Source organism: Patiria miniata, unplaced genomic scaffold (genome assembly GCF_015706575.1).
Source record: "Patiria miniata isolate m_02_andy unplaced genomic scaffold, ASM1570657v1 HiC_scaffold_6, whole genome shotgun sequence".
NCBI classification, from domain to species: Eukaryota; Metazoa; Echinodermata; class Asteroidea; order Valvatida; family Asterinidae; genus Patiria; species Patiria miniata.
In genome coordinates, this window is record NW_024037073.1 from 6,533,282 (window position 1) to 6,560,087 (window position 26,806).

A 26,806-nucleotide genomic window follows, 5' to 3' on the forward strand; every position below is an offset into this window, starting at 1 on the left:
AGCACGGAATAATGTGCTAATGATCTCCATTCTGTGCTAACAGTGCTAGCAAAACATTCTGCGCTAACCCTGTAAGCACAGAATCCTTAGTTATGGGATGTACACACGCGCAGAAGCCAAAATTCCTCACAAAGTAATGAAATATGCTGCAGTAAGGCGAGAATTTTTCACTATTAAAAAGTAAGCAGAATCATGGAATTGGACCCAGTACTGAAGCCCAGACCAAATATGTGACCCTCCATCACAAAATCCATCACTTGGACCAATTTTTGAGAAAAAAACTGGGCTTTTTACTCATTGGAAAGCACACTGAATTAGCTTTCCAATGATGTACAGAATATGAGAATCAGACAAAATCTGATCAATTTATAGGTGATTTTCAGTTCCCAATTTTGGGGCCTTGGAAAGTTAAAAATAAATTGAGAAATTTGTCGTTGAAGTTCCCCTAATGAACTCCTCTGGAAATTTACAAGTTCACTTCATTGAGAGTGAGATGTTTTAATTATTCTAGCTTCTAACACGTAAATCTGAATTTCAATAATTGTTTTCGCCTGTATATGCTGTTATCTCAAAATACCGCCACGCAACTTCTGAGTGGCTTTGTGCTGGAGGGTCACATATGATACTCTGGAAAATTTCAAGAATGAAACTTTAAATCAAGTCAATGGGAGACTTTCAGATGTCTTAAAAAAATAGAAATTGTTTACAGGGACATTCTGCTGACATTTAAATAAATTATCCTCTTGAATATAAGACATGGATTTCCTGTTTGTCGCAAAACTCAGGTTCCCATTTGTGTTGACAGCACTCAAGCTATTAAAAAAAACAACTGTTGATTTGTTCTCTGAACAGGTTCCGACAAAAAAATAATATTTAAATGAATCAAGTAAATGGAAATTGTCATCAAAAACTCAAAAAAATTACAAATTAAAAACATTACAACAATGGTGATGCAGTTGAAGTTATCTGCATCAAGTCCTTACCGTACGTAGTCACATCCTTTGCCCCATTATTCTTTGGTTCTACCCGTGGAGCGCGTACACACCGCGCTCCACAACAATTAATCTTTTCCTCATGTTCTCGCCATGATAGTCTTATGAACAATTTCCAATCGCTGCTTTTGTACAATCTACAACATTTTGTACAGATTATTCCATGACGAGCAGTAAACGAAGGTAACATGTCAACATAGGTTTGTGGCGTTTGCAGATAGGAAAGGCAAATAGGAAACGACGAAAGTTCAGCCGGAATTACTTGAATGAATAGTTATGAGCTCTATACTTCCCGACCCCATAAAGACATGCATAGGTATTTGTATGTATCCCAAAGTGTCCTATGAAACCATGCTAGGAAAAAATGTTGCAACCTGACGCCACTTTTTTCTTCATGTATCATCTCAATGAAGGTCATTCATTGCAAAAAATGATGATAAGACATGAATCTGGGACTGAGTAACATTTCCAATTTTGTTAGGAAATACTTAGAAAATTTTCTTGACTCTCCATAGACTTTGTACACAATCGCGGAAGTGGCGTCAGGTTGCAACATTTTTTTCCCATTGCTATTTGTAAACTGAAGATTAAGGGGAAAACCTTAACCGCTTTATTTTATGATTAAGTCATTGTTAGATTTTGTGGAGGTTGTTTTTAGAATGTGATCCGAACGCTTCCGCTTTTCAGAATACCAACCCAGAAAAGTTTTGCAAGTCTTGTTTGCTAACTCCTCCAGATTATCTGCCTTTCTTGTGCGTTAAAATCACGCATTAGCGCTTCAGTTATAAACAAAACACAATCTCTTGTCCATGTGAACTGCTAGTGACTGCTTTCCCCTGTATGAACTGAGACACACTTAAAAAAAAAAAGTCGCAAAAAACTTCACAAACAATATGTCGAGTCAGAAAAAGTTTCTACCGATACAACTGACTAAAACAAATGTCACAAACGAGTGGAAGTGTCTAGTTTCAACGCTATACTGACTAAGAAATGTTAATTGACTTCATTGCTGATCCACTCTTAGCTCTTAACATTTCTTCTTTTTTTGTTTATACTTTCATGATGTCACAAACCAACGATGCACATTGTACAATAAAACAACAAAACACAGCAGGTACCAACAAGCCATTTACAAGTATCTGCTTCATTTGTTTAAAAGAAAATGTACACTAGAGATAAAAACATCACTGACCTCAATTACGGTCAATGGCCAGATGGTCCAAAAGTTATTTGGTCTGGAAAATTTCATCTTGTATGCAAGGGAAAAAAAGAGTATTCTCGATCCCCAAATTGAAAAATAAATTATCAAGCTTCTATGGGTGGTTCAATATGGTTGCACAACTCAATATTGGGCTTAAAATAACTCGGTTCTTGCATTTCTATGGCTCTGTGATCCAGAAATGCAAGTTAGAGTTAATACACAGGCTACCAGAGTCCTTTCACACTTCAAGCAAAAGCAAATTTTGGTGACGTCATCAATTTCAATTTCATGGAAATTTCTTTTAAACGCTGATGACTTAATGTTGCCCTTAAATTTGCTTGGGTCTAACCGGACTTTAGGTGTATTGAAGATCAAATGGTTCAATGGTTCATTCCAAGTAAGTTTATTTACAGAACGTGTTGTTCTGCTTAAAAACTTCAGCTTGGAAATCAAGATTCGCTGACCCAACATAAACTCTGAATTCCCCGCTAAGCAATGGACTGACACAACAGTCCACTGCTTAGCAAGTTCTATTGTTGGGGCAAGTTCTCTTGCAAGTAACAGAGAATGCTTAATCTTGCAACCACTAGGTGTATGTCCCTGTGCCTAGCTTACAATGTAAAATATTTAGCAATCGAGTGGATGCAGGCATAACTGTAATGCTGCCGCATTAAAAAAACCAAAAAAACCTATAAAAATCCCATATCGTCGCAAATTAAATTCATGAGCACAGACTACAGAAACAGTGGAGGAAGATAAGCCATCGATTGAACTCACAGATGTTCCTGAGTTTTAAGGTAGCAGTGACTGTCACTGCGATGAGATACCAGATAACAATGATTGATGCCGGGGGGTGGGGGGGGGGGGATTGATGCCAGGGGTAGGGGGTTGATGCTGTAGGATGTAGAGGTGTCTTAGGGGGCTGTAGCGGGTGCTAGGTGGCGATGCGAGCTCGTTTGGAGGGCGGTTCAACATCGTCTTCATCTTCGTCCGAGTCCTCATCTGGGTAGTCTACAAGTCCTACCACACCGCCCTGAGCAGACACAAGTTTAAAAAGCAAAGGTCAGGGATATAACTCTTATTGGTTACTTTGTTTGGTTGAATTGTAGGCTTGGGTGGCTCCAAAACGTTTAGATTCAATTCTAGGAGACATAAATCTGGTCAGAAATCATGCCTATTGCCAAATTTCCCTACGAAATGCATTTTGTATTGAAAAATGATTTAAAAATTTTGTAGTGAAGGACCACACAAAACTGACAGCCCCACAAAGCTGACTATCCTTGTCAGGGTACCAGTGGCCGGCCGGGACTGGTTTGGGTACCTAAGAAGTCTAAATCATCCGTTATTTCTTGAATATGGTCCTTAAAAGGGGTGACCACTGCCTCTATCCTGCAAATCCTTCAGCAGTCACTGTCAATGGGGGTTAAAGCAGAGCCAGTGACATACTGGAGCAGTGCGGAGGATTTCAAGTATAATCTAGGTCTAAATTTATACACAGCTCAGCATGAACAACATGTATAGCTTTACACAATTCAACGATCAGAGCATGTTTTGTGACCTCAAAAGTGTGCTTTGGGTGATTTTTTTTAGAGGAGTGGAATAGATGGGTCTGTGACAAACCTTTGTTGTGAGGCTATTTGTTGGCGACTTCTGGCTTTCTGGCGTCGTGTCTGCAGCAGCTGCTTTGGTATTGGTAGTTTCCTGAGGTTCTTCGCTTGCCAACTTCTTGCTGGTCACGGGGACTGGACTGCCTGGCCGGGGCGTGGACACCGTCCGTGTCAGGGTACCAGTGGCCGGCCGGACAGGGCTGGTGGGCCGGCCATTGCTGGCCAGGGTGTCTTTGTTTAGTATCGTACTCTCTTGAACTGTTGGGAACAGACGGGACACTCAAGTCAACGTGACTGTGGTGTAACTACATAAACAAGCCCTAATGATGAACTTGCAAAGCATTATTGATGCAATTACAACAATTGATGGTGTTCCACTCCCAAAAAGAAGCAACAGGTTTGTGGAACATGTAAAGACTGGCAGGAATGATTTTAGGAATTTTAATTTTGAATTCTTGAATTGCACAACAACCAGAACCAATACACTCTGTCTAGACCAGTCAGAATGGCAGGAAGACCCCCGATCATTCTGAAGCCGGAGATTTCTAGTGGAAAGCTTCACCAAAATAATGTGATACCTCATAACAGCCCATATTATGGAATCAAATTCAAATGTGACAGTGTATTCATGAGACATTATTAAAATTTGTGACCATATCTCACACCAATTACATTTTTGTTTCACTTATTCATTTTTCATATTAACCCTAACAGTCCTGAATCCTAAAATGTTCATGTTTTGTTATTAAAGGTCATATACAACATTTGCTTTTGCTGTAATTTGCAGAAATGGATGGATTTGGGGGTTAGTATTTTATAGCAAATATTGTTACATTGACCTGTTTTAAAGTTTTGTGATCATAGATGCTGGAAAAACCAATAACAAAATGTTGTTCTTCTAGTCTAGTTCCCTGACCCTATTTCAGATGAAACGGAGAAGTTTACAGACGTCTGGTAATTTTCAGGTCAGGGAACCAGACTAGCTGGCTTTCACCTATTCAAGGATGTGTCACCGATTGCAAACAAAATGTGGACTAACTTAATATGGTAAATTGAGGACAGTATTTGAAAAAAAATCAGGGTTTTTTCCAACCATGGTTGGCTGACCACCATTGAAAATTGATACAAAAATTCCAGTTTTCTTGAAAATGACAGCACACCAGGTGCCATGACTTCATAGGATGCTTGAGACTATTATTCACTTACAGTCAAGTAAAGTATTTCACAACAATTCGGTAGTTTTGTTTTCTGATGTTTGCAAATGTTGTATATTACCTTTAACATCCTAGGGAGTTAGGACTCAGCAGAAAGAGCATCATATCCTAATCTACATTTTTGAAACGTCAATCGGGTCGTATTGCAGGTATTATAATGACCTATCAATCACAACGGCTAATTCTGCCTCACAGGTGTAACTACCTTTCTTGCTTTCGACAAATCTGTTGATAGATTCCAGCTGTTGTTCGACCATAGAAACCACTACGTCCGTCTCCTCAGCTTCCTCTTCACGATCAAACCAAAGCTCCTCGTCTTCATCCAAGGCACGAGCGTCTCGCCGATATCGAGTGCTCTGTAAGATGGTGGTCTGTCGAATACTGCAAAGACAAGAAAAAAAGGATTTAGATTTTCAGTATTTGCCCAAGGGAATCTGCCTGGCTGTCAAAATAAGACCATCAGGCTTTATCACCGGTTCTCTTGACATGAAACAACTGAGAATATTTGTATTCCCCCTGGATGACTTGCCTAAGAGCACAATATATGGCCAACAGCTGGATTCGAACCCCTTGCCCTCTGATCTTGAGTCATGACCACTAACCACTGGGCCACGCACTCCAATAGGGGTGTGTATTTACGATTGAAAATTTACTTGATTGAAAAAATCTTTTCAAGTTAATGGCTCAATGGATATAATTATCATCACAGCCAGTACATCAGTGTGTATCATGTGAAGACATGTTAACTTTTAAGTTTTGAATAATTAAGAAAATATGCAAATGGTTTGTTCCGCCTTTTTTTTTTTCAATGTCTTCTCTCTACAGGTTTCTTTTGGCACGTGTGGTCAAGCGGTAGAACATAGGATTCATGATCGTGAGATTGTGGGTTTGAGCCCAGCTGTGGCCATGTGTGTTGTGCCCTTGAGAAAGACGCTTTACTTCAATTACTCCTCTCATACCGGCATTATTCAATGCTGGGAAGGTAACAGACTCGCTGTGGAGGAGGTGTGGCGATCCCCCCTACAGCAGCATATGAGTCTGGCCCAATCGCTAACGAAAGAGAGATGGGCACTCCGTTCCTGTAAACACTGGTTCGTCCCCTTCACCTTTGTTTTGTACATGTTTCTCCAGGCTTGCGAGCTACAGTGCCTAGGATGCTTTTGAGGAATCCTTGGTTTCATTACCAGAAATAAATCAAAATAGTAACGACTACTGACCTGTCCATGTTGGGTTTGTTGTTCATGCGGTCTATGTGCTGCTCGTATTTCAGCTTGAGTCCTTTGAATGTGCCCACGTAATCCACTGCGTCAAACACGTTGCTGTACGTCTCTTCAATGTGAACGATCAAAGACTTGATGTCCTCCTGATTAAAACAATGACACATTCTATGGATAAAATCTTGATTTACGATACCGTACTGAACACTAGACATTCTTCCTGAATACCAAGTTGCTGCTGGTCCAAGAAAGGGCCAGGTTATAGTCGTCTTTGTACGTGTACCTTACTGACCGACTCACGGACTGACTGTCACTTGTGAATTAAGACTTATGTAAGTCTCAGCTTGCCCCCAAAATGCGCAATAGGTACTACCTGTAATGCTAATGAATGGGCTAAATCCAGCCCAATTGCTAATGAATGGGCTAAACCCAGCCCAATTGTGTAGGCCAAATGCATGAAAAGACTCCCAGTGAAGAGTCATTCCGAACTGATTGAATAGAGCATTTTGTGCGCTCAGCTTTCTAGGCGTGCCTGGTCTTGGTTTCATGTATTTTCTAACAGGATTACTCAATGAAGAAATAGAAAAGTGGCAAATAAAACCTTGAGAATGTATTCAAGGTCACAATGTCAAATGGACTTTGGATTTAAAAACTATACTGTAATTTTCGGAATCTAAGCTGCGCGGCGTATAAGCCGCAGCACGCAAAAATCTGCAAATTATGATTTGAAGTCGGCGTATAAGCAGCATCACGTACGGCCGGTTGTCGATGTCCAAGGGACAGCTTTCACTAGCCGTACTTTTTACCGCTCTGTACCTTTTTGTGGGACGTGCTTTCGGTTTGCTAATGACTTTCTTAATTGATAATTATTTCAGCAACACATCTCTTCTTGTACCAGTACATTAAATACACATGTAAATGTCATTTTTATTCTTCAAGGCTCGGCGTATAAGCCGCCCTGTGTATAAGCCACAGTAAAAATTTTCATGGGCAAATTCAACGTATAAGCCGCGGCTAATATTCCGAAAATTACGGTAATACACTTTTCCTCTCAGTCCACTGCAACTAAGATGCCATGATTCTTCTCAGAATCGCACACAACACAAAAGAGATATACATACACAGTGCTACCTTAAGTCCTTGCATCAAATATTTCGCAGTGATAATCTACACGAAGTGTAAATGTGAGGGGGAAGTTTGAAACATCCGGATAATTAGCAGACATTTCTGGTGATAAAATTATTGCTGATAAACACACACAGCATGCATTTCTTGTCCTGTGAAGTGAGACGGCCAAGTCTTAACAGCAAACATTGCTTTGGTGCTGTTGGCGATCAAGCCAGAAAACAGTAAAAAGACATCAGAAGGATTGTACTCACCAATCTAATGAACTCAAAGAGCTCAATAATGGCGGAGTTCAGCAGGTTGTACTTGTTGCCGTTGTTCTTGAACGCTCTGACCACAGGCTCCAGGAGGCACCCCTTGATGATGTAACGGTTGAAAAACTCGTCTTTCCTCGCTATCATCTTCCGCACAAGTCTTATAGCACCTTAAATAAAACATCATCAATAAGGAAGTTTGAAACCGGTTGTTTTAGCTGAACATGTTCAATTTTTGTTTAATAATATCTAATACAGGATTTTGATGTAATGTTATAAAACCCGGTGCTAACCGACAGCTTGGAAGAAAAATATTTCTTGTGCTTGTTCATGTGGGACTCGAACCCACCACCTCTTGCTTGCTAGTGCAGATGTCGTAACCACTGGACCACCGAGATGCCATGGTCAGCTGGCTGGTTCGAATCTGATATAGCAGCAGATTCTGCAATCCATATCCGGTTTATGATGAAATTAACGCAACTTCTATGTAAAGCTACACTTGACCAGATCATACTTTTTCAGCTGATGATTCAGGAAAGAATGTCAGGGTGAGGTAAATAATTACAATTCAGGTTCTGCCCTCGTTGAGACAGGTTGGTTGTGATAAAAAGCAATCAAAATGCTCGCTTGACCCACAGCTTCCTACCGGTACTTACTAAGTGCATAAAGTTTTCCCTTGTCCCAAAGGGGCCAGCCTATAGTCCTTTTTTGTATCTTACTGACTGACTCACCAAGTGGCTGTCAGTTCTGGACTTTGCCTGGTTGTTGGCTGAAGAAAGCCAAGTAGTGCTATTGTATCAGATTACCCCGTAATGGGCTAAATCCAGCCCATTACTTGGTTGGTGGTCCTCTGAAATATTCCATCTAGGGAATTTAAACTGGAGGTAGACCAGATGCATGAAAAGACTTCCAGTGAATAATAAATAATAATAATAATTTGGGAGGCTAATCATCCTTACTCGCAGCTGGTATGCTGAATTGCGAAGGACGCGGCTACAACGTGGTCGGGCCGCTGGCACGTGAAGGCGCCTATGGCTGCCGGCCACATCAACCCATATAATTATGACCACGGAGCACAGCCTGAGATCGAAAGTGTTTGATTTTTCCGGAGGGAGGAAAACCGGAGGGCCCGGAGAAAAACCCTCGTGGCACAGGAGAGAACCAACGCAAAACTCTACTCACATTCGATTCGCTGCCAGGATTCGAACCATGGTCACCTTGGTGAGAGGCGAGCACTTTACGCACAAGCCACCCATGCCACCGTATTAATTAATAATCGTTCTGAATCAATTGTATAGAGTCATGTGCACCCTGGGACAAGCTTTACTAGGCTAAACTTATCGTGTTTTACTTAGTACAAGAGGACGACAACCTCATAAAAAGCTTTTAACGCCAAAGCATCAGTTCTATCAAAAGCCAACATAAGTAGATTTCTTCTTTGTTTGTTTGGGGTTTTTTTGGGGGGGGGGCGGAAGGGGTGTTATAAAAATGGGAGAATCAGAGGACTCACAGAGCACCAGGAACTGGTGGGTTGACTGCAGCAGGACTAGCACCCTCCTGAGTAGATCCTTGGAGATGATGTAGTTCTTGATGTGGTAGGTGTGATGCTCTATGCTGAACGTCAAGAGCTCTAGAATCAGGCTTAGTAGCTGGGCCGTCTGGTAATCATCTGATGGCAGAAGAAAACCATTCTTACCAGGATAAACCCTCTATCAATTTTTCAAAGTGTGTTTTTATGTATTAACACACTCAAGTTCCCTGTATGGGCCTTCCTAATCTGTTACGCTGAAATTAGTCCGCCTGGCTTGCTGTCATTGAGAAGAAATCATTAAACCATTGCTATGACGTCACACTATTGTTAAAAGTGTGGATTCGGAACTACGAATCTGTTACGCTGGTCACAAAGTGTGGATTCGGAACGAAGAATCTTTAGTAAAGTGTGGATTCGGAATTACGAATCCACACTTTGAACACGTCAGACAATTGTTCTCTATAATGAGCATTAATAGGACCGTCTGCGTGAAAATTTCCTTCCGAAATTACCAATGCATCTTCACTGTCAGATTCTCCGCCGTCACTGCAAAACCTACTTCGAGTCAGAAAGAAATCATCGTCTGAACTATCAATTTGTCAACGGAAGGAGCCGAGACAAATGTTGCAACCTGATGCCACTTTTTTTCACCATATATCATCTCAATGAAGGGCATTCATTGCAAAAATGATGATAAGACATGAATCTGGGACTGAGAAATATTTCCAATTTTGTTAGGAAATACTTTAAAAAAATTCTTGACTCTCCATAGACTTTGTACACAATCGCGAAAGTGGCGTCAGGTTGCAACATTTTTCCCAAGTCTTTTCATCTCCACTCACTGTTAATGCCAATACTTCTTTTGACGCAATGGTTTAAGTCGAAGAATACACTCGCAAGTGTGGATTCTTAATTTACGAATTCGCGCCTCGTGAATTCTTAAATTACGAATCAACACTTTCTCGTGTATTCTCCTTAACAGAAATGTAGGTGAATTGGAAATGCAGAGAAATACTTACAGAATTGTGCTTCATGATCAAAAGGTTGTGCATGGTTTTTCACTGTTTTTCTCAAAGAAGTGTTATAGCCACTGAGCAGAAACTCCAACCAGTTCGGTTTTGAAAAAAAAATTCTTTGGATTTTGAGTGGTGTTATTATTAGAAATGAAAAAATGCATGAAATAAAAATGATCCTATATGCCTTTAAAGTAAGTGTAACTGGGATCTACCTAAATGCCACAAAATTGTCCAAGTTTCCTGGGGGATTTTAAAAAGCCTGGGAAGGTTTTGGTTTAAAGACTATTTTTCTATGACAATTTGAAGTGATGTTACCTTTGCTGGGTGTGTCCGTAGCAGTGTTAGCCAGTAATGGCGCAGTCAGTATGTGCATACAATGCTTGTAGAAGAAACTCAGGAACTCTGTCTTTTCCGTCTTCTGCAAAAAAGTAACACATTTTAAACATTCTATTTTCAGTTCCAAAAAAATTCATTTCAGTCAATGTTTAGTCGATGTCTAGGAAATTTAGAAAAGGAATCTATTTTATAGGAAGAAACTTGTAAAAAGCACAGGGAATGTTTTAATCAATTTCCTGTAATCAACAAAAATGCACTTCTCCATAAATTAGTTTTTAAATCAACACAAACATTCATTGAACATATTAATCGCAATAGAAAGCACAGTTTCAAATATAGTCCATGCCATACTTTCTCTCGTGATATCCATTAAACATGCTGAACGCTTGTCATTGGCTTCATTTCTCATGCTGACAGGCTAATTTATCCTTGAGAGGACATTTTGATGGGATGCGGAAACGCATCATTCTTAACCTAATGCTCAGTCATGTGACCATGGCAACCATCATATTCTCGCGTCATTGCACCATTACGCTGAAGCCATGTTTAATGCCATCCTTGTTATCGGAAAGAGGAAAATGAATACAAAAGTGACTTACACTGCAAGGAAATTAAACACGGTGATATTTTCCCCCTTTGTAATAAGCTGTTTCCATGTATTTGACTCTATTTGTGCATCAATAGCCAAAGAGGTTTGTGTGGGTACATAGTGTATTTTGCCAGAACACTTTATTTTTTTAAAATTTCTTATAACAGTGACAACTTTCATGTACATTTTAATACCTTACTGCTACATTGAGAGCATTTTTGTAGGAGAATAGGCTAGTTTGTAAATATATTTGAGATTATCATCTCAAAATAAAAGTGAAATCAACAAAGTGAACTTACACTGACAGCTACAGTTGCCATCATGTTTTCTGGGTCCATCAGAATCCTGAGGATGTTCATGAGCTGCATTGCACTACCCAGATCTACACAAACAAACATTTCACATACAAAAAATTAATAATAATATAAAAATAATCAAGAGATATAAAGACTATTCAAACATTTCATAATTATCAAAACAAAATTCAGGGAAGGCTGTGCTCACTACCTCATGCATAGGTTAGAAAAATTCAAAGTAACAATGGTGTTATCTCGTTTAAAGCTTTTGATTTCAGAATACCATACCTGGGTCAGCATCACAGATCATCTGCTCAATAATCTGGTTGATCAACGACACATCCTAACAAAACAAAAATGGACAATGCACATAAGAGAGTTGAACAGTTGTAAGGATGTGACATTTACATGTTTAAACGACAAAAATTCTAAATCTGTTTAGAAATTTTCCAAAACGTTTAAACAAAACCCACATTGTACAAAATGACATATGTTTTACTGCCCTCGAAGTGACATGCATCCACAAAAAAAAAATGCCTTTAAACCCATTTTATTTACGAAGCAAAAGGACAGTCCATTATGAACGATCTGTTTTTTAGATCGGGGTCAATGATGCCTTTTGTTTGTTGTGCACCTACATGTTTATTCATGTTATTACCTGCTCGAGTGCAAACATGTATAACTGGGGCAGCTAAATGTTTAAACGGTGTATAAAAGATTTGCTAAACGTTTAAAAATTAAACGCGAAGTCCCATCCTTTAACAGTTGATGGAATAACCAATGAACAATGAGCTTTGCTTTCTGTATAGTAAGGATTGACGAGTTTTATGACACTTAAAAGTTATGACTGTTTAGAAATTGTTTCTTATTGCCCTACTAATATTCAGAGCATGGGCAGGGGCCGGTATAAATAAAGGCACAAAATGTTGATATGAATAATGCACTAATCATCAGTTAGCTATAGGGTGGCAAAAAAAAACAACCCTGAACCCTCAAAGCGTCCTCTTTTTCACAGCTTTTAAAAAAAAATACATCGCAAATATCGATACATATTTCCAAAGTATAATTCATTAGCTTTTCAACAACGAAAAAATCTTTCCAATCCGGTAAATATTTATTGAGTTAATGGCCAATGGAGCACAAGTGCCGCCATTTTGTAAAGTTGGTTATGGGTACCAGATCCCATAATCTGGAACCGGTACCTGACATCAGTTGTCAAGTACTCGGGTACCCGGTTCCGATAGACACCCCTAGTAAATTATTAAACACATTTGAATAACGTGATCTTTTAAAAATGTACATTTGCTGTCAACACGTTCTCAACCGTCTGACATGAAAGCTGGTATGATGATTTAATTACGGGAACCATGAGATCCCACATCCCGGTGTACAATTTAGAACCAGGGAGTTTAGAAATTGATGGTTTCCTAACAAAGAGCCTTTCTCGGCTTTAATACTTGAACATCAAAATACATAATTTACAAGATCAACGTTTACACAAGAAAATGGAGTGTTGTTTGTTGCAGAGTTAACCTGATTGGATAAAAACAACTAAGACGAAGTTCCACCTATCTTAGCCTAACTCTAAAAAAAAAAAATTGACATCTTTTTATGCGTGAAATGTCCTTGCTATTAACCCTAACCATCTTCACCTCAACAAGATTCTGCACAATTCAAATGAACCATTGAGGATTAGGGTTAATAACAAACCCAAAGACTCGATTCAGGTCAAATGCTTCAACACATTGCCAAAGTTGAGGTTTTTTTGACAGAAATTTTCTCATAATTTTTTTGTTTGTCGATATTTTAAAGATGACATTGATACAATATCGATATACAGTAAACTCCGGCTAAACCGGCACTCTCGGGACCCAAGAATTTGTGACGACTTACGCGAATGCCGATATCTGCTGTAAGTCATCATATTGCCGACTTACATGAATGGACTTTTGCACACATGATTCATTGAACTAATTGGCTTCAATTTACCCTGGATTATCTCCTTAATGCTTGAGTTGAATCCAGCAAATTAATCCTCGAATTGTATCATCACGTTTGGGGTATTGATAGTGGAGACCACGATACATATGTACCGGTACGTGCACAGTAACAACTGAAATGCATGCGTGGTCCGGTATATACCACGCACGCATTGACTGCAGAAATAATCATTCAATAAGACGACCCCCAAATCGGACAGAGTGCTTGCGTACAGCCTAGAGGGGGTACTGGTATTGATATGCTCGCGATGCATATGTGATGCATGCAGTAGGACACCCTTTTTCGACACCGATGCATGCAGCGATCACAGGCCGTGCAAAACCACTTTTCTCTCGACACTTTGCCAACCACAGTACAGGAAGTCGATGTCAATGCGTGATTTGTTGAATGCCGACTACACAAAGGATTTTGTAATGCTTTTTATGGAAAGGGGACCGAGAGTAACACGACGACTTGAGCGAAATGGCGACTTAGAAAAGCCGACTTTGAAATAAAAATTCAATGGAAATGCATTACGGACAATCGTGACTTTAGTCAGACGGCCGACTTGAGCGATTTGACGAGTTGTACGATGTCGGTTTAGCCGGAGTTTACTGTAATAGCATCAGAGCATATATATGCATGTACACCAAACTGGCAGCCAACATTAACCCACCGACGGATATACTGACAAACCTGTTGACAGATACAGTCACAAACCCTGGGGGATTATACTCACATCTTCTGATCCGTTGCCTTCTTGAAGAATGAATTCCCTGACCATTGAAGGACTGTACTCAACGATGTAGGCAAAGATATCCACGGCGGCTTGTCGTACTTCGTTATCATCCATGCCCTGTAATGAGCCAATCAACACTCCTCATGTCTGTAAAGCTTCACTTCATTTTTGTTACTCGCAACTCGCAAGAGGATCAGCCTGGTGTTCTTTACACCTATCTCACCGAGTGACTCACTGACTTAACTCTAACCCTCCAAAATCCTCACTGATTTAACCCTAACTCCCTACTTAGTTTTACTAAGAACAGTACCAAGTCCGCCATAATCCATCACTGACTCTGCTTCACATAATGCTTCAGGACCAAATCTGTCGAAATCCACCACAAGACCACCACTACTATAGGTGGATTTTGATGGACTTGATACTCATGGCTTGCCTACTAAAATCCGCCCAAATGGTGGGATGGATTTTGATGGAGTTGGGAAGGTTAGGATTAACGGAAAGTAAAGAGTGTTTCAAGTTATCAGGACAATGACAACAAGTTTCAGAAACCAATTAAAACTATAAATAAAATTTGTGCATGAGCAATGTTATTTTATCGAAATAAAGAAAAAGATAAGCAACATATAATCCACTTACCATGACAACTTCCAGTGCAGGCAGAATGCCCAAGTTGGATAATGTCTATTTAAAGAAAAAGGTAAAAATGTCATTATTTCAAAAAGGATTTAAACTGGTTAGACAGAGAGACATGATGATGTAAAGTTAGAGAATCTTTGCACTCCCAGGTTAATTGCAGGGCTTTAGTCACCATTTGAAAATTGGGTGTTGAATTTTTCTTTTAATTGAAAACCAAGCGTCTAAGTTGCTGAAGTTTTATGCTTCAACGTACATTTTCATACTAAAAATGCCTACAGGGTGTGACAATCAGACAATCTTCTGCTGAAAACCTTCATAAGGATGTGTCTGCCTGTCTAGACATGTAGCTGCAATCAGGCATGCAACTGGGAATTTAGAAAAAACGAGGAAACGCCAAACCACACAGAACTTTGTAGTGTTTTTCAATTTGTAATGCATTCATGAGAAGTAAAAACAAAGAAATCAGCGGATCCACACATAAGTTGCATGCCTGTGTAATAAAATGCTTGACTTGTCTTGTAAAGTTAACTTTGCATCTCTGGATGAACAGTTTTACAAAAGAAAAGCAATCTCGAGAATGACGAACGACCCGTTCCGGATGAGAGACACACCGGCACAGACGCATCATCTAATCTTGCATTAAAATGTACTTCATCTGTTTCAGGATGATTAACTACAAGTATCACTCACCCTGAAGAACTTATCTCTGTTCTGACAAGCCTGCCCACAGCTACAGAACTCCTTCAGGAACAGTACTAAGTCTCGTCTCTTCTTGTCCTCTGTCGACTCGTCTGTCAGTTGTGTGAACAGCTCCGGAAGGAATTGGTCATCCTCCTGATAATATTGACATTTAAAAAGAAAAATTATTGTTCATATTCGTTCTCTGATAAAGCATGATTAGTTTTTTTAAAAGTCTTTTTTACTTGTTTTTTACTTTCCTGCTATTAGGTTCTACAACGCCTGTACTTGTATATGAAATGTTGCGCAACATTTTACTGCAATAATCATAGAAGCACAATGTATTGAAGTGTAAGTGTAGAAGTTTTGAGTTCCTGAAAGCCGTGTTACAGATTACAATGTAAATCAGTAAAAAAAACCTTGGCCCTTACAAACCATTGGTCATTCGGTGTCAGCAAAAAGTTTAATGCCATTGGACCAACGGTTTTCACGCTACCGCCCGCCATTTTTGGGCACTTTGGTCAAAATGGGCATGGCCGCCAATTTACAAATGACCATATATCCATAACCTGCGGGCCAAATTTGTTAATCTTGGTGACTTTGGAAAGGTTGCATCATAAGAAATCTAACTTTTTCATTATTTGTTTTCATGTCGGAGCAATTTGAAGTATGATGACCTTTTGACCTTGAATTTGACCTGTGGACACCGTGACCTTGAGACGAACTTGGATAAAACTTATACCCCAACGTGTTTTGTACAAAATATCCAAAAAATTGGGTTATATTTTTGTTAGGTTTCTAGCTCCTAGCTCATGTCAAAGTTGGCATACTTGTTGCAAAATGTGATATTCCTATGCGATGTGATATTCCTATGCAATGTACTGGTGGATTTAAAGCAGGGATTTTTTTCCCCCTGAAATGTGTACAACGATTATCACATTTTGCAACAAGTCTGATGATTTGACACGGAATGACCCCCATGGAAATTTATTCACAAAAACAGGAACAGAACTAAATTACACTTTTTGCTGCATGTGTGGTCACTTGTGAGCACAATCCCATACTTGTGATGTTTAAAAGTGCTTTTTATAGTCTGCTTTCCTAACTATGAAGGTCAAGTGTACAAATATGTATGGGAATTTGTAATTAAGTGAGAACATTTTTAATACCAGCAATTAAAACAAAGCTTGGATAAGTGTTCGTGTTAGTTGTTTCTTCAAAGAATTTCAGGTCTTTTTTGGACGGATTATTAATGTTTCTCTTCCTTTCCTCCCAATCCTATGTTGGATTAAGGAAATGACTTCATTTGGCGTGATAATCTGACGTTTCCTTCTTTTGGAGTGTGAGCAACACTTTCCTTCAAACTCCTGCTCATAACAGTCGGATCTCTGGATGGCCTTCAGAAGCCTGTTCACCTTTGCCCTACATGTTCACGTAATTTGTTACTTCTTCTAACCCTCAAATGACTAAAGAAATTATATTTATGCACTTGCATTTCCAATCTTAAAAGTCAAGTTCAGCAATCCATGTAAGGAATTTTGCCAACAGTTAGCCGAACAACATGATAACCTGTGTATTTTCAAGAGGTAATGGGCAGGAAAAATTGGGGAAAACTCATATTAACCCTAACCCCCTAGGCTCTTGCACTAGAAAGTATACCAAACCTAACAAATTTCAACAGCTGCATACAGGTCTGTAAGCACTGGTACCAAAACTGCCAAACTCCAACAGGCCTTGTACGGGGAACAGTACTAAACCTGCCAAACTCCAACTGTTGGAGTATGATTGACTTGGTATGGATGGGCCTATGCATTGTCGAGTGATTGGATAGGGATGGTACCAAACCTAACAAAATAAAGCAATATGTACATGCACATTTGACCACAAGCTGTGCTGAGGACCGTGGGTGAGCATACCCACAAAGAAATGCCAGTGAACTCCAACGTGTTCACAAATCTCATGCCCTTCTGCCCCAAACCTCACAAAATTCAACAGGGTCTCCCTGGGCCTTTGGTACCCAGTCAATCAAAGTTCAACACCAACTGGCCAGTGTTCGGTACCAACCCTGCCAAAATCAAGCAAAACCCGCTGTTGGAGCTTGATGGGCTCAGGGTTGTTAGGGTTAAGGCTTTCAGGAAGATGGGAAAACCAGCTTCCTGAATCAAGAAAAAACAAGTCTTCACATAAAAAAAAGGACTTGGGAAAGTGGACGGGTAACTAGTATACTGCTGTAGCTCGGACACACTGCAAAATGTGTGACCTTGCTAAAACTTGCGGTATGATGTGGTGCCGAGGATCTTGCTGTCAAAATGATGTGTGGGCTAGTGAGGTGCATGTATGTATGTTTATACTATTAGTACTGCATGACAAAAAAGTATGCGGTGTTGATTTAGGTAAACGTTAAACCACATTGAGTTTTTAACCGTACAAAAGGTGTGCAGTGAAAAGCAAGCTACTACACAATGTTCATCATCCCACACAAAAACAACTGATTTTAACTGATTTAAAGGTAGCGTAGATCATTTGTCATTTGTGCATTTGTTTCCTTTGAAACAAAAGTGCTCAAAATCTAAAAACGGGTGCTTAACAACTATCCTCATGAAATTTTAGCTCTGTGAATGCTGTATACTCTGAGAAAATAATATTCTAGGATCTTGATTTCAATTAAAAATTGCCAAAACATGTTTTGAATTGAGCCCGAAATCAGCATCCGGAACACGTTCTAATTGAGCTGATTGCAGCTAGGCGATGTCACACACTAAACCGATGAATAATAGCAACCGCGCGCGCGTGTATGCGTCGCGTCGATGCTTGCGCGCACCCACTCAAGAATTGCCCAATTACAAACCAACTACTGACAGAAATTTCCAAAAATATCACTTGACTCATCTTTGGAAATTACCTTCTTTTATTTTCTTCTTCAAAATGACAGCATGCCAGAAGGGATAATTTCACAGGGAGTTCAGCGCCATTACCATCCTTAAACCAAGTAAGCTTTTCAACAATAATTTGACCAGTTACTTTTGGGATAGCTGCAAATGATATACTCTACCTTTAACCATTGACTGACAAAGTGGACCAAAGTTAACAATGCGGGACACTAAAGGGGATACAAAAACATGAAAAAGACAACACAACCAAGCAACAATATTTGAAGACTACCTCAACATGTAACTAACTGGAAACCCAACGGCTTACCTGTATCATCTCCACAATTTCTAATTTGTTAAAAAATATGAATGAGTTGAGTGTGGTGAGCATGTTCTCTTCGAATACAGATGGGGTTGGCAGAATCACATCCTGAATGTACTGTACACGGTAGGTCTGGTGGATTTTGCCCAGCAGCTCCTGGTTGGAAATGGGAATAACCTCCTTGAACGTGGCTTTGGAGTTCAGATATTCCCTGTGTTTATGGACCGCCGTCGCCGAGGGGTCGTACTCCAGACAACCGATGACATCATAGATGATGTCATCGCTGAACAGGATCTCCAGCAGCGAGTTTTTGTTCAGGAGGATGGAGATCTTGATGATCTCAAACAGGTGCTGGAGTCCCTCGGCGTTCTCCAGGTCCTCACACATGCGGAAGAGCTCCACCAGTTTCTGAAGGTATCGCTCGCTCTCTATTGCTACGGCCAGTTTCTCCCTTCGGATGGGAGACGGAAGCACATTGCTGAAGAGCTCGGCAATCTCGTCCAACTTGCTGAGTTCACATGGCGGTAACTCGATGGGGGTAGCCGCATCGGGCATCTCCTCAAATCGCTCCTCTTCCGATTCCTCAATGATGTCTTGGGTCACGTCAACTGAGGGATCTTTGCCCTGGATCTGTTGATAGGGAAACAAATTGTCACCATTGTACCATAATTTACTCAATGCTAAACAGAATAAAAACCAGTGTCCGTGCTGTACTTGTCTACATCATATATTATGCCAAGAGTAAGATTTTAAAGAAAAAATAACTATTTGTTTTTTGCAGTATCCATAATGCAAATAAAGGAAAAGACAAAAAAATGAATATTAGATAGAATGAAGTTGACATTACACAGTCAACTACTTCATCAAGGACCCAAACCTACAAAATAACACGTTGAAAACAAACTTGTTAATATTTGTGCTTATGTGGTGTTGGCTGTAAACTGTTGAATAGTGGTTTACCCTGCTTTAGCACTGTGTACATATTGGAGTTTTGATTCTTACTGCAATCGGATTTCACACTCTTTGGGCAAAACAAGTGGGCATTATATCAGGCTAATTTCATGCACAATGTAGCTGTTGGTATTTTCATTAGAATGATCAACTAGGGCCACTTTATAAACACGATATTGACTGATGTTAGTTCCATGTTGAGAGACTAGAAAAGTGGTGCTTGAAATGTGGCACAGGTGGCACCAACATTCAACAACTGGCACATAACAACTTGGTGCATACACATGCATATAGGCATCATACATGTACATGTAGCATGCGAGGTACAAAATCTGTGACTTCACTTTAAGAAAATCCATGCTATAAATATATCAGGCAAATGTTAGAATGACACGTGTGTACATGTAAAATCTCACCTGGCAGATAATTTCCCATATCTCATCACATCCGGCTTTCTCTTGAAAACTGAGCGCCAGGTCATAGTTGTCATTCTCAGACCATACTATCAGAGTCTCCTGCACAATGGCATTTCAAAACAAAAATCAACACACTGTTAGTTTTAGCACCAGCAGTTCACAGAAATATAAATACAACCTTTGGCCCCTTGCCAAGGGGCTTGGATAGAGGAGAGAACCTACAGCTATTCAAAATTAAGGCTATATTATTGCAACCACACGCAGTGTATCTATCAGCTTGTTATGGGATCCGTGCACAAGTAACGCGTCATGGCCGACAACGTCCGACGCTCATACGAAGACATTAAGGCTTTGTGCACATTCAAAATAAAATAAGTCGCGCATATTTCGTGCTATACATGCGCGAATCAGTACGCGCACGCATTGTGTTCCATCCATGGGCTCTTAAAAGCGCACTTGTTAAAAGCGCTCTTGTTAGCGCACGGCGCCCATAAAAATAAACCTACTTAAACTCACACATGTGCTCTTGTCATAAAGGCTTCGGTAAACAGTAGCAATCACATGTTTAAAACATGTATTCATGCAAACACTCATTATCACAATGATAGAGACACCAGATGTAATCTCGAACACAGTTCTGCAGCATGTCAAATAAACATATACATTTTTTTTAGCAATGGAGTACCAAAGTGTGACGTCATTTTAGAACCAGAAAGTGTAGTGCAAACGAATGGAGTACACGCACGTGTTGGTTCACGGGCCGAATCACACGCTAATGTCTTTCACATGCATTTTGTGCGTGTGACATATTCACTCCGGTACTCCATTATGGGCTCTCTGCACCAACAAGAGATGGCACTTTTTAGCACTTTCAAGAGCACGTGTGCGTACTGTTTGGCACGCGAAAAGCGAAGTGCGCACGACTCATTTATTCTAAATGTGCACAAAGCTATGGCGTCTTCGCGTGAGCGTCAGGCGTTGTCAGCAGTGCGTTCAAATTTTTCTCACAGTGGTCTCCCCCAACTCTCCCTTTCTTACCGTTGAGGGGGTACTTGTGCACGGAGCCGATACACCTTCCACAGACCATTTCACACTTACTGCCATCTTTGTGATCACATGGTAATCTTTGAGGGCATTTCATTAAAAATATATTCCATCATGCCACAGTTTCAATTTAAAGCCCCCAAAGTTAACCACATGATCATAAGGATGGCGGTATCCGTGAAACAGATGCAGATTTCTGTGAAGTCCATGCGTGTCCTTTGTCATATAGCGATTTTCAATTTTTAATTTAGTTTGACATTCAATTTATTTACCTTTCATTAATTCAAAATCATTTTAATATTATTTAATAATTATCAATTGACATTTTTGTAAATGGCATGCATACATGTTTATTTGGCAAAATCTTTAAAAAATTGTTTCAATGTTTCATCTGTGCGTTAAATGTATCTATTTTAGTTCTTTGTTTCAATTTATTATTTCCTTGCTGATATTTCTTTGACAATATATCAATATGTTTCTGTGCTTAAAAGTCAGACTGGAAATTCCCATGGCAAGAAATTCAATATCACTTTGAATAATCCTTCATGTCCTTCAGGCTCTGAACGGTTGCATTTCTTTATTTTCAAAGTTTCATTCTTTTTAAGGATGTATATTTATTCCTTTTGTTAATTCATGAGACACGAGTACACATAAATTACATGCCTAAAAAAGAATTACACTTAAACCAATGAATTTTATTGGCACAAGCAATAACAAAGGTTTCCTCATATTTCAGACTTTAACCCTGACCTGAATCCTCCCAAACCAACCAGGCGGTTTTGGAGAATTTTTCAGGATTGCGGCTGTATGCCTATAAAATGCCTGTTGATTTTGGAGGATGCATTTGTGTCAAGGTCCTAGCTGTACCTTGTACTGGTTATGTTCAGCCATGCATACTTGAGGCCTACATTATACTGGATTTTCCTACTGGATATATCATCCGCACTGCTCCAATTTACTAAAACTGAGTCGGAGGATTTTGAAAGATTGAGCCACCCTTTCCCCCCCAAAAAAATCAAACAATTCCAGACAATTTCAGAGGATTGAAGTTGTATTCTATTTTGAAATGCAGGCAGTTGGAGGATTTTGTAGGATTGAAAAATCAAAAATCAAAAAGGAATACAGGGTTTAGGTTAAAGTCATTCCTTAAACGTATACATTGACCCTCCTTTGGTTTGATCAGTCACAGACAGTCAGACGTTCAAAAACATCATGTTCCCCTGCTATGCCTTTTGCACAGGCTAATCAGATCATATTTCATGTAGGCACCGTGACAGTCAAATTCCATCAACAGACAAAAGCAGGTAACTGGTAGGCACAGCTGGCTTATAAATCTCCTAGAGTCAAAACATATCTATAGCAGGTTTCTTGAAAATCACAGCCAGTCAATCCTGCATTATGAAGACAGGGAGCACTCAACTGTTAAAAACAGTCACTTGATTTATTTGGACTGCTGGGCTGGCCTTGTTGAAATTGCCAGCCAGAGAGGGAGGCTTAACCTTGTTAATTGAGGTGAAAATCTTACCTGTTGCTTTTGATAGGCAGTGTCCTGTTGAATCTTGGATTCCAAGAGTATTGATCCTGAAAAGAGTGTAATTCAAATTGTGAAAAAAAATGATTGAAAACCACTGTTAATTTAAGTTTAGTCATGGAAAAACTACTTTATTTGCGGCCTGACAATAGGGAAACGATTCCCACCACCCCATCACGATTTATATATTGTACGGATCGTGAATGAGTTGACCTGCTTTTACGCATAATAAAATGCTTTTCTTTTGCCCAGTGAAATAGAAAAAAATTAAATATGTTGTCACTTGCGTACCTGTATAGTTACTTAACATGCACAATACCTTTAGACACTGTCCCATGTACAATGTACATGTAATAATAATAATAATAATAACTGTATTTATATAGCGCTTTTTGCCAGAGGATACAAAGCGCTGGGGAGAATGCAACCAAAGCCAGGTAAATGAAGTATATGAACATATGAGACCCATTATGTAGCACCTTTTTGCTAGGTGCTGAGGCGCATAATTGCTGCCACTGCCAGAAACACCGGGGCAAACCCCTCCTCTTGGCGACAAGTGTTACTGGGTTCTTTAACGTGCATTACACAACACACAGGACCTACGGCTTTACGTCCCATCCGAAGGACGAAGCAATAATGGTAAAGTGCCTTGCTCAAGAGCACAAGCACCATGCTCCCACGGTCAGGATTCGAACCCGTGTACCACGGCACACGAGTCGAACACCGTAACCATTGGACCACAGCGCCCCAATACTGCACGTACATCATTTTTGCATGTAATAGACAACTTGCTAATCAATCTTCCGCAAAGAATTGAATAAGATTACGGTAGAACTCTTGATAACAAAACTGCTGGTCTTACTATTATTATTAGCAGTGCCAAAATAGCAGGATTGGTTGCCTCCAATTACTGCATGCTTTTTAAACAGTGAAAAAATTGACAATATATACATGTAAATCTCCAATCACATGTAACCTTATTTTGGTGATAAAACAGAAACACATGTAGGCCCGGTTGTTGTAGATAAGGCTACTGTCATGACTGTAGAATATCACATCAATTTTGAGAATTGATTGTAAGTTCAAATTTATGCAGACACTTCAACAAAGGAATGCTTTTGAGAAATCAAGGTTTTTATTAATTGACATCTGGTTTCTGATGTGATGCAATGTGCAGGGATAAACAGCATACAGTTGATGCGGAAACGTTGGTCACTGACACCAACTACATGCTGTTATCCGTGCATGTTGCGTCACGTCGGAAACCCAATGTCAGTGAGTAAAAACTCTGATTTCTCCTATATAGATTTTTGGTCTGAAGTCCTATAATACACTGTTACCCAATTTTAAAGAGACATGGATCAATCAGGACTGCTTTTTGGAGATATTTCTGCAGGCTGAGAAAAATGAAACGCTAGATGCAAGTAGTTTGTCTATCATCACTGTTTTTGAAAACCCATAGCATTAACGTTGATCCAAAAAGTGACAATGCTGGAGGGCACGTGGGTGCAGTACAATGTAGGCCTATGCCACATTAAAAATAAAATCCAACTGAAAAGCCATGGAGGAATAAAAAATAATGGGGCGATTGTGTAGTTATGGCCCCAATCCTACATGCAAGAGAATGAAAATCCTCTTATAGTTTCTGGGATGCACCAAACTAGTAAACGATATCTATAAAACCAACATGATGTAGATGGAGGTTGAGATGGAGGGCAGGGTTTTGATTTCTTGAGGGAAATTTTGGGGTAGAAAGACAACGAAGACGACAAAACGCAACACGAAAATAAAGATGGCGATCACCGCGACACATTGTGCATGCACAAAAATCATGTTGATTTACATGGCTTCAACTGAAAAACACGTAAGACATGTAAGTAAACCGCATTTTCTACCAAAGTGTTTAAAGAACCGTGAACCGGTCCCAAATGTTTTCGTACTTGTGCCGGCATTCCTCTGCCCATGCGCACCTATACAATTCACCTTTTTCTGATTCAATTCGTGCCTATGGAGGATTTTATTTTTAAAGGGAAATATTAGGTCCGAAATTGCAATAGGTCTGATTCCTGTCTCCTGCACATGAAGCCACGACAATGTAAGTGCGGAACCAGACAAAGATTCGTCAGGGTAAAAATGTGTAAGTCCCAAAAACACTCCCTGTGCTAGCGACTGTTGCTTGCGTCATGCGTACTGTGCACCAAGGACAACCGTCGAACAGGTGTAGCGTGAATTAGGTTTCTATGCAATACGGACTCATTCAATCATTGGTAGTATTGCACATGCCTAAGTGAAGATCATTTGGAGATGACTGGTCACGTGAGAGGGTTTAACCAAAACAAGGGAAAGGAGGCTAATTTTCACGGAGTCTGATTTGCATATGACACCGGCCGTGCCCCGCGTGACTGACAGCCAACAATCCAGCATGCATTGTGCTTGACCATTGCCATGTTGGGATTTTACACTCAAAACGTGTACAAACGAGCCTCCAAATTTGGTCTGGAAATTACATGAAAATTAGACGCCTGAGAAAGGGGGTTATTTGTTTGTCATTGTTAGTAAATGCTAGTATTCACAAGGTGAGTGTGCTTCCAAAGCGTAAATAAACTAGAAGCATACATGTAGGCCCTAGTCTCAATGTGAAAATTAAAAAAAATATAAAAAGTAGCACTTAAAATGGTGGCTGCGTTGCCTACATTTACGGAGATAGTCCAGTAAATTGGCCACATTTATGGGACTGTCGCCCTGGGCATGTTCATTGCAGTGCTGGTTCAACAACGTTAGGCCTAACAATTGAGGACCTGTTCACGGTCCAATATCCACTGCCATTTGCTACACAAGAAGATACGATTCAAAATTAAAACAAAAAAAAAAAAAAACCTAGGGTCATTAGAATTAAAATTAAGTCTGCTTTAGGTTTCAGAAGAAAGTTTGGAATAATTAAAACACTCTTGACTCTAACTTGAACAAACTACACAATCGCCATCACGACAATGATTAGTCCGAGTAACTTGGACCCAACTTATCGCCTTTTCGGTCTGGCGATAGTGGGGTCCAAGCTAATGCCGCGACCTGGACAACCGCATCCTGTCACTTGCTGTGTAAGTTCGCGGTACGCCTAGGAGTCGCGCTGGCTAGCCAGGCGCATGGCTGGCTAGCCAGGCGCATGGCTGGCGCTGAGTTGGTTTATAGCTCCATGGTTTTGAGGACGGTCATGTGCTGGAATTATTTCAAAGAACCGCGAACTTACACAGCACTCTTCATCAGGAAACAGTCGTCGGCGCGGCGCAGGGGAATCTGCCGTGCATGCAGTGCATTGTGCGCAAGCGCGCCGTCACGACCTTTGCATGAGGTCGAGGTCAGACACCATTACCCAATTGGGAACGCGTACACACAGCGTATCATGCAGTTTTGAACGTGAGCACAACGACGACAACCTAGGCAGAGGGGGTCTTCAGAATTGAACGGAAAATTTCACTTTTCTTCCGGATCGTAAGTAAACTTAAGTACAACCATCTTAATCATCGATGTCTACTTGTACTTCAGGTGGCATATCTAGTAATTTGGAGGCCGTTTTGAAGGTGAAATCTGATTTTTTTTTGTTGGAAAAAGTTTGTTTTGGGACAGTGACAGGATGCGGTTGGCCAGGTCGCGGCATTAGCTTGGACCCCACTATCGCCAGACCATGTCCAAAATGTTAAAAAAAGGCGATAAGTTGGGTCCAAGTTACTCGGACTAGACAATGATCATGATTATTTTTTTTTAACAATTGTTATGTTTCATTCCTCCACTTTATTAAACATGGTCATCATGGTCATGGACATGGTTAACATTGGTTGTTTTCCCATGAACTAGGCCATGTGTAAATTACATAAGTTAGAATAAGAAATAAACACATTAACAAAATACGATCCACATTGAAAATTACCATCCGTTTCAGATCGCACAAGCAAGCACATCCCATTCAATCTCTCCACATAACACGACGATACATGACCAGTCCCTCTGTCGTCCCACTGTCGCTCGTCGTTGAGAACGTACAGCTTAACCCTTCTCCTCGTATTTGCCATTTCTAACTACAAACACTGTCTCCCAATCTTTTGATTAGCGACGACTGAAGCATACTTCTGGGAACTGAACAAATCCTGACCAACTCAACGACTTGACACTGTGAGTGCTGCACTGTACACCGCAACTACGAACGACTACCTTTTTACTACGAACCATCCGCCATCTTGGCTAATTTGTGAATGACGGGTTT

The 26,806-nt window shown here is 40.1% G+C and overlaps 1 protein-coding gene across 1 annotated transcript; it reads right to left on the bottom strand.

Moving 5' to 3' along the window:
- Window positions 1-282: 282 nt before the first annotated feature.
- LOC119742555 (serine/threonine-protein phosphatase 4 regulatory subunit 3A-like) lies at window positions 283-26,806 on the bottom strand. Its single transcript, XM_038218622.1, has 16 exons — window positions 26,474-26,806; window positions 22,543-22,598; window positions 19,974-20,072; window positions 18,613-19,236; window positions 15,427-15,570; window positions 14,737-14,781; window positions 14,098-14,214; window positions 11,667-11,721; window positions 11,382-11,464; window positions 10,473-10,575; window positions 9,121-9,279; window positions 7,611-7,780; window positions 6,232-6,377; window positions 5,220-5,395; window positions 3,814-4,058; window positions 283-3,226 (listed from the first exon to the last, which is right to left on the bottom strand). The coding sequence occupies exons 1-16, from the start codon at window positions 26,613-26,615 to the stop codon at window positions 3,128-3,130; spliced, it is 2,463 nt and encodes an 820-aa protein (XP_038074550.1). The 5' UTR covers window positions 26,616-26,806; the 3' UTR covers window positions 283-3,127.

What these genes read in the sequence shown, in the direction of transcription:
- LOC119742555 (XM_038218622.1), bottom strand. Translation starts at nt 26,615, where the DNA reads ATGGCAAATACGAGGAGAAGGGTTAAGCTGTACGTTCTCAACGACGAG. An exon ending in CTGCCTATCAAAAGCAACAG is followed by an intron (nt 20,073 to 22,542) that starts GTAAGATTTTCA and finishes GCCATTGTGCAG; the next exon opens with GAGACTCTGATAGTATGGTC. An exon ending in CAAATAGCCTCACAACAAAG is followed by an intron (nt 3,227 to 3,813) that starts GTTTGTCACAGA and finishes GTGTCTGCTCAG; the next exon opens with GGCGGTGTGGTAGGACTTGT.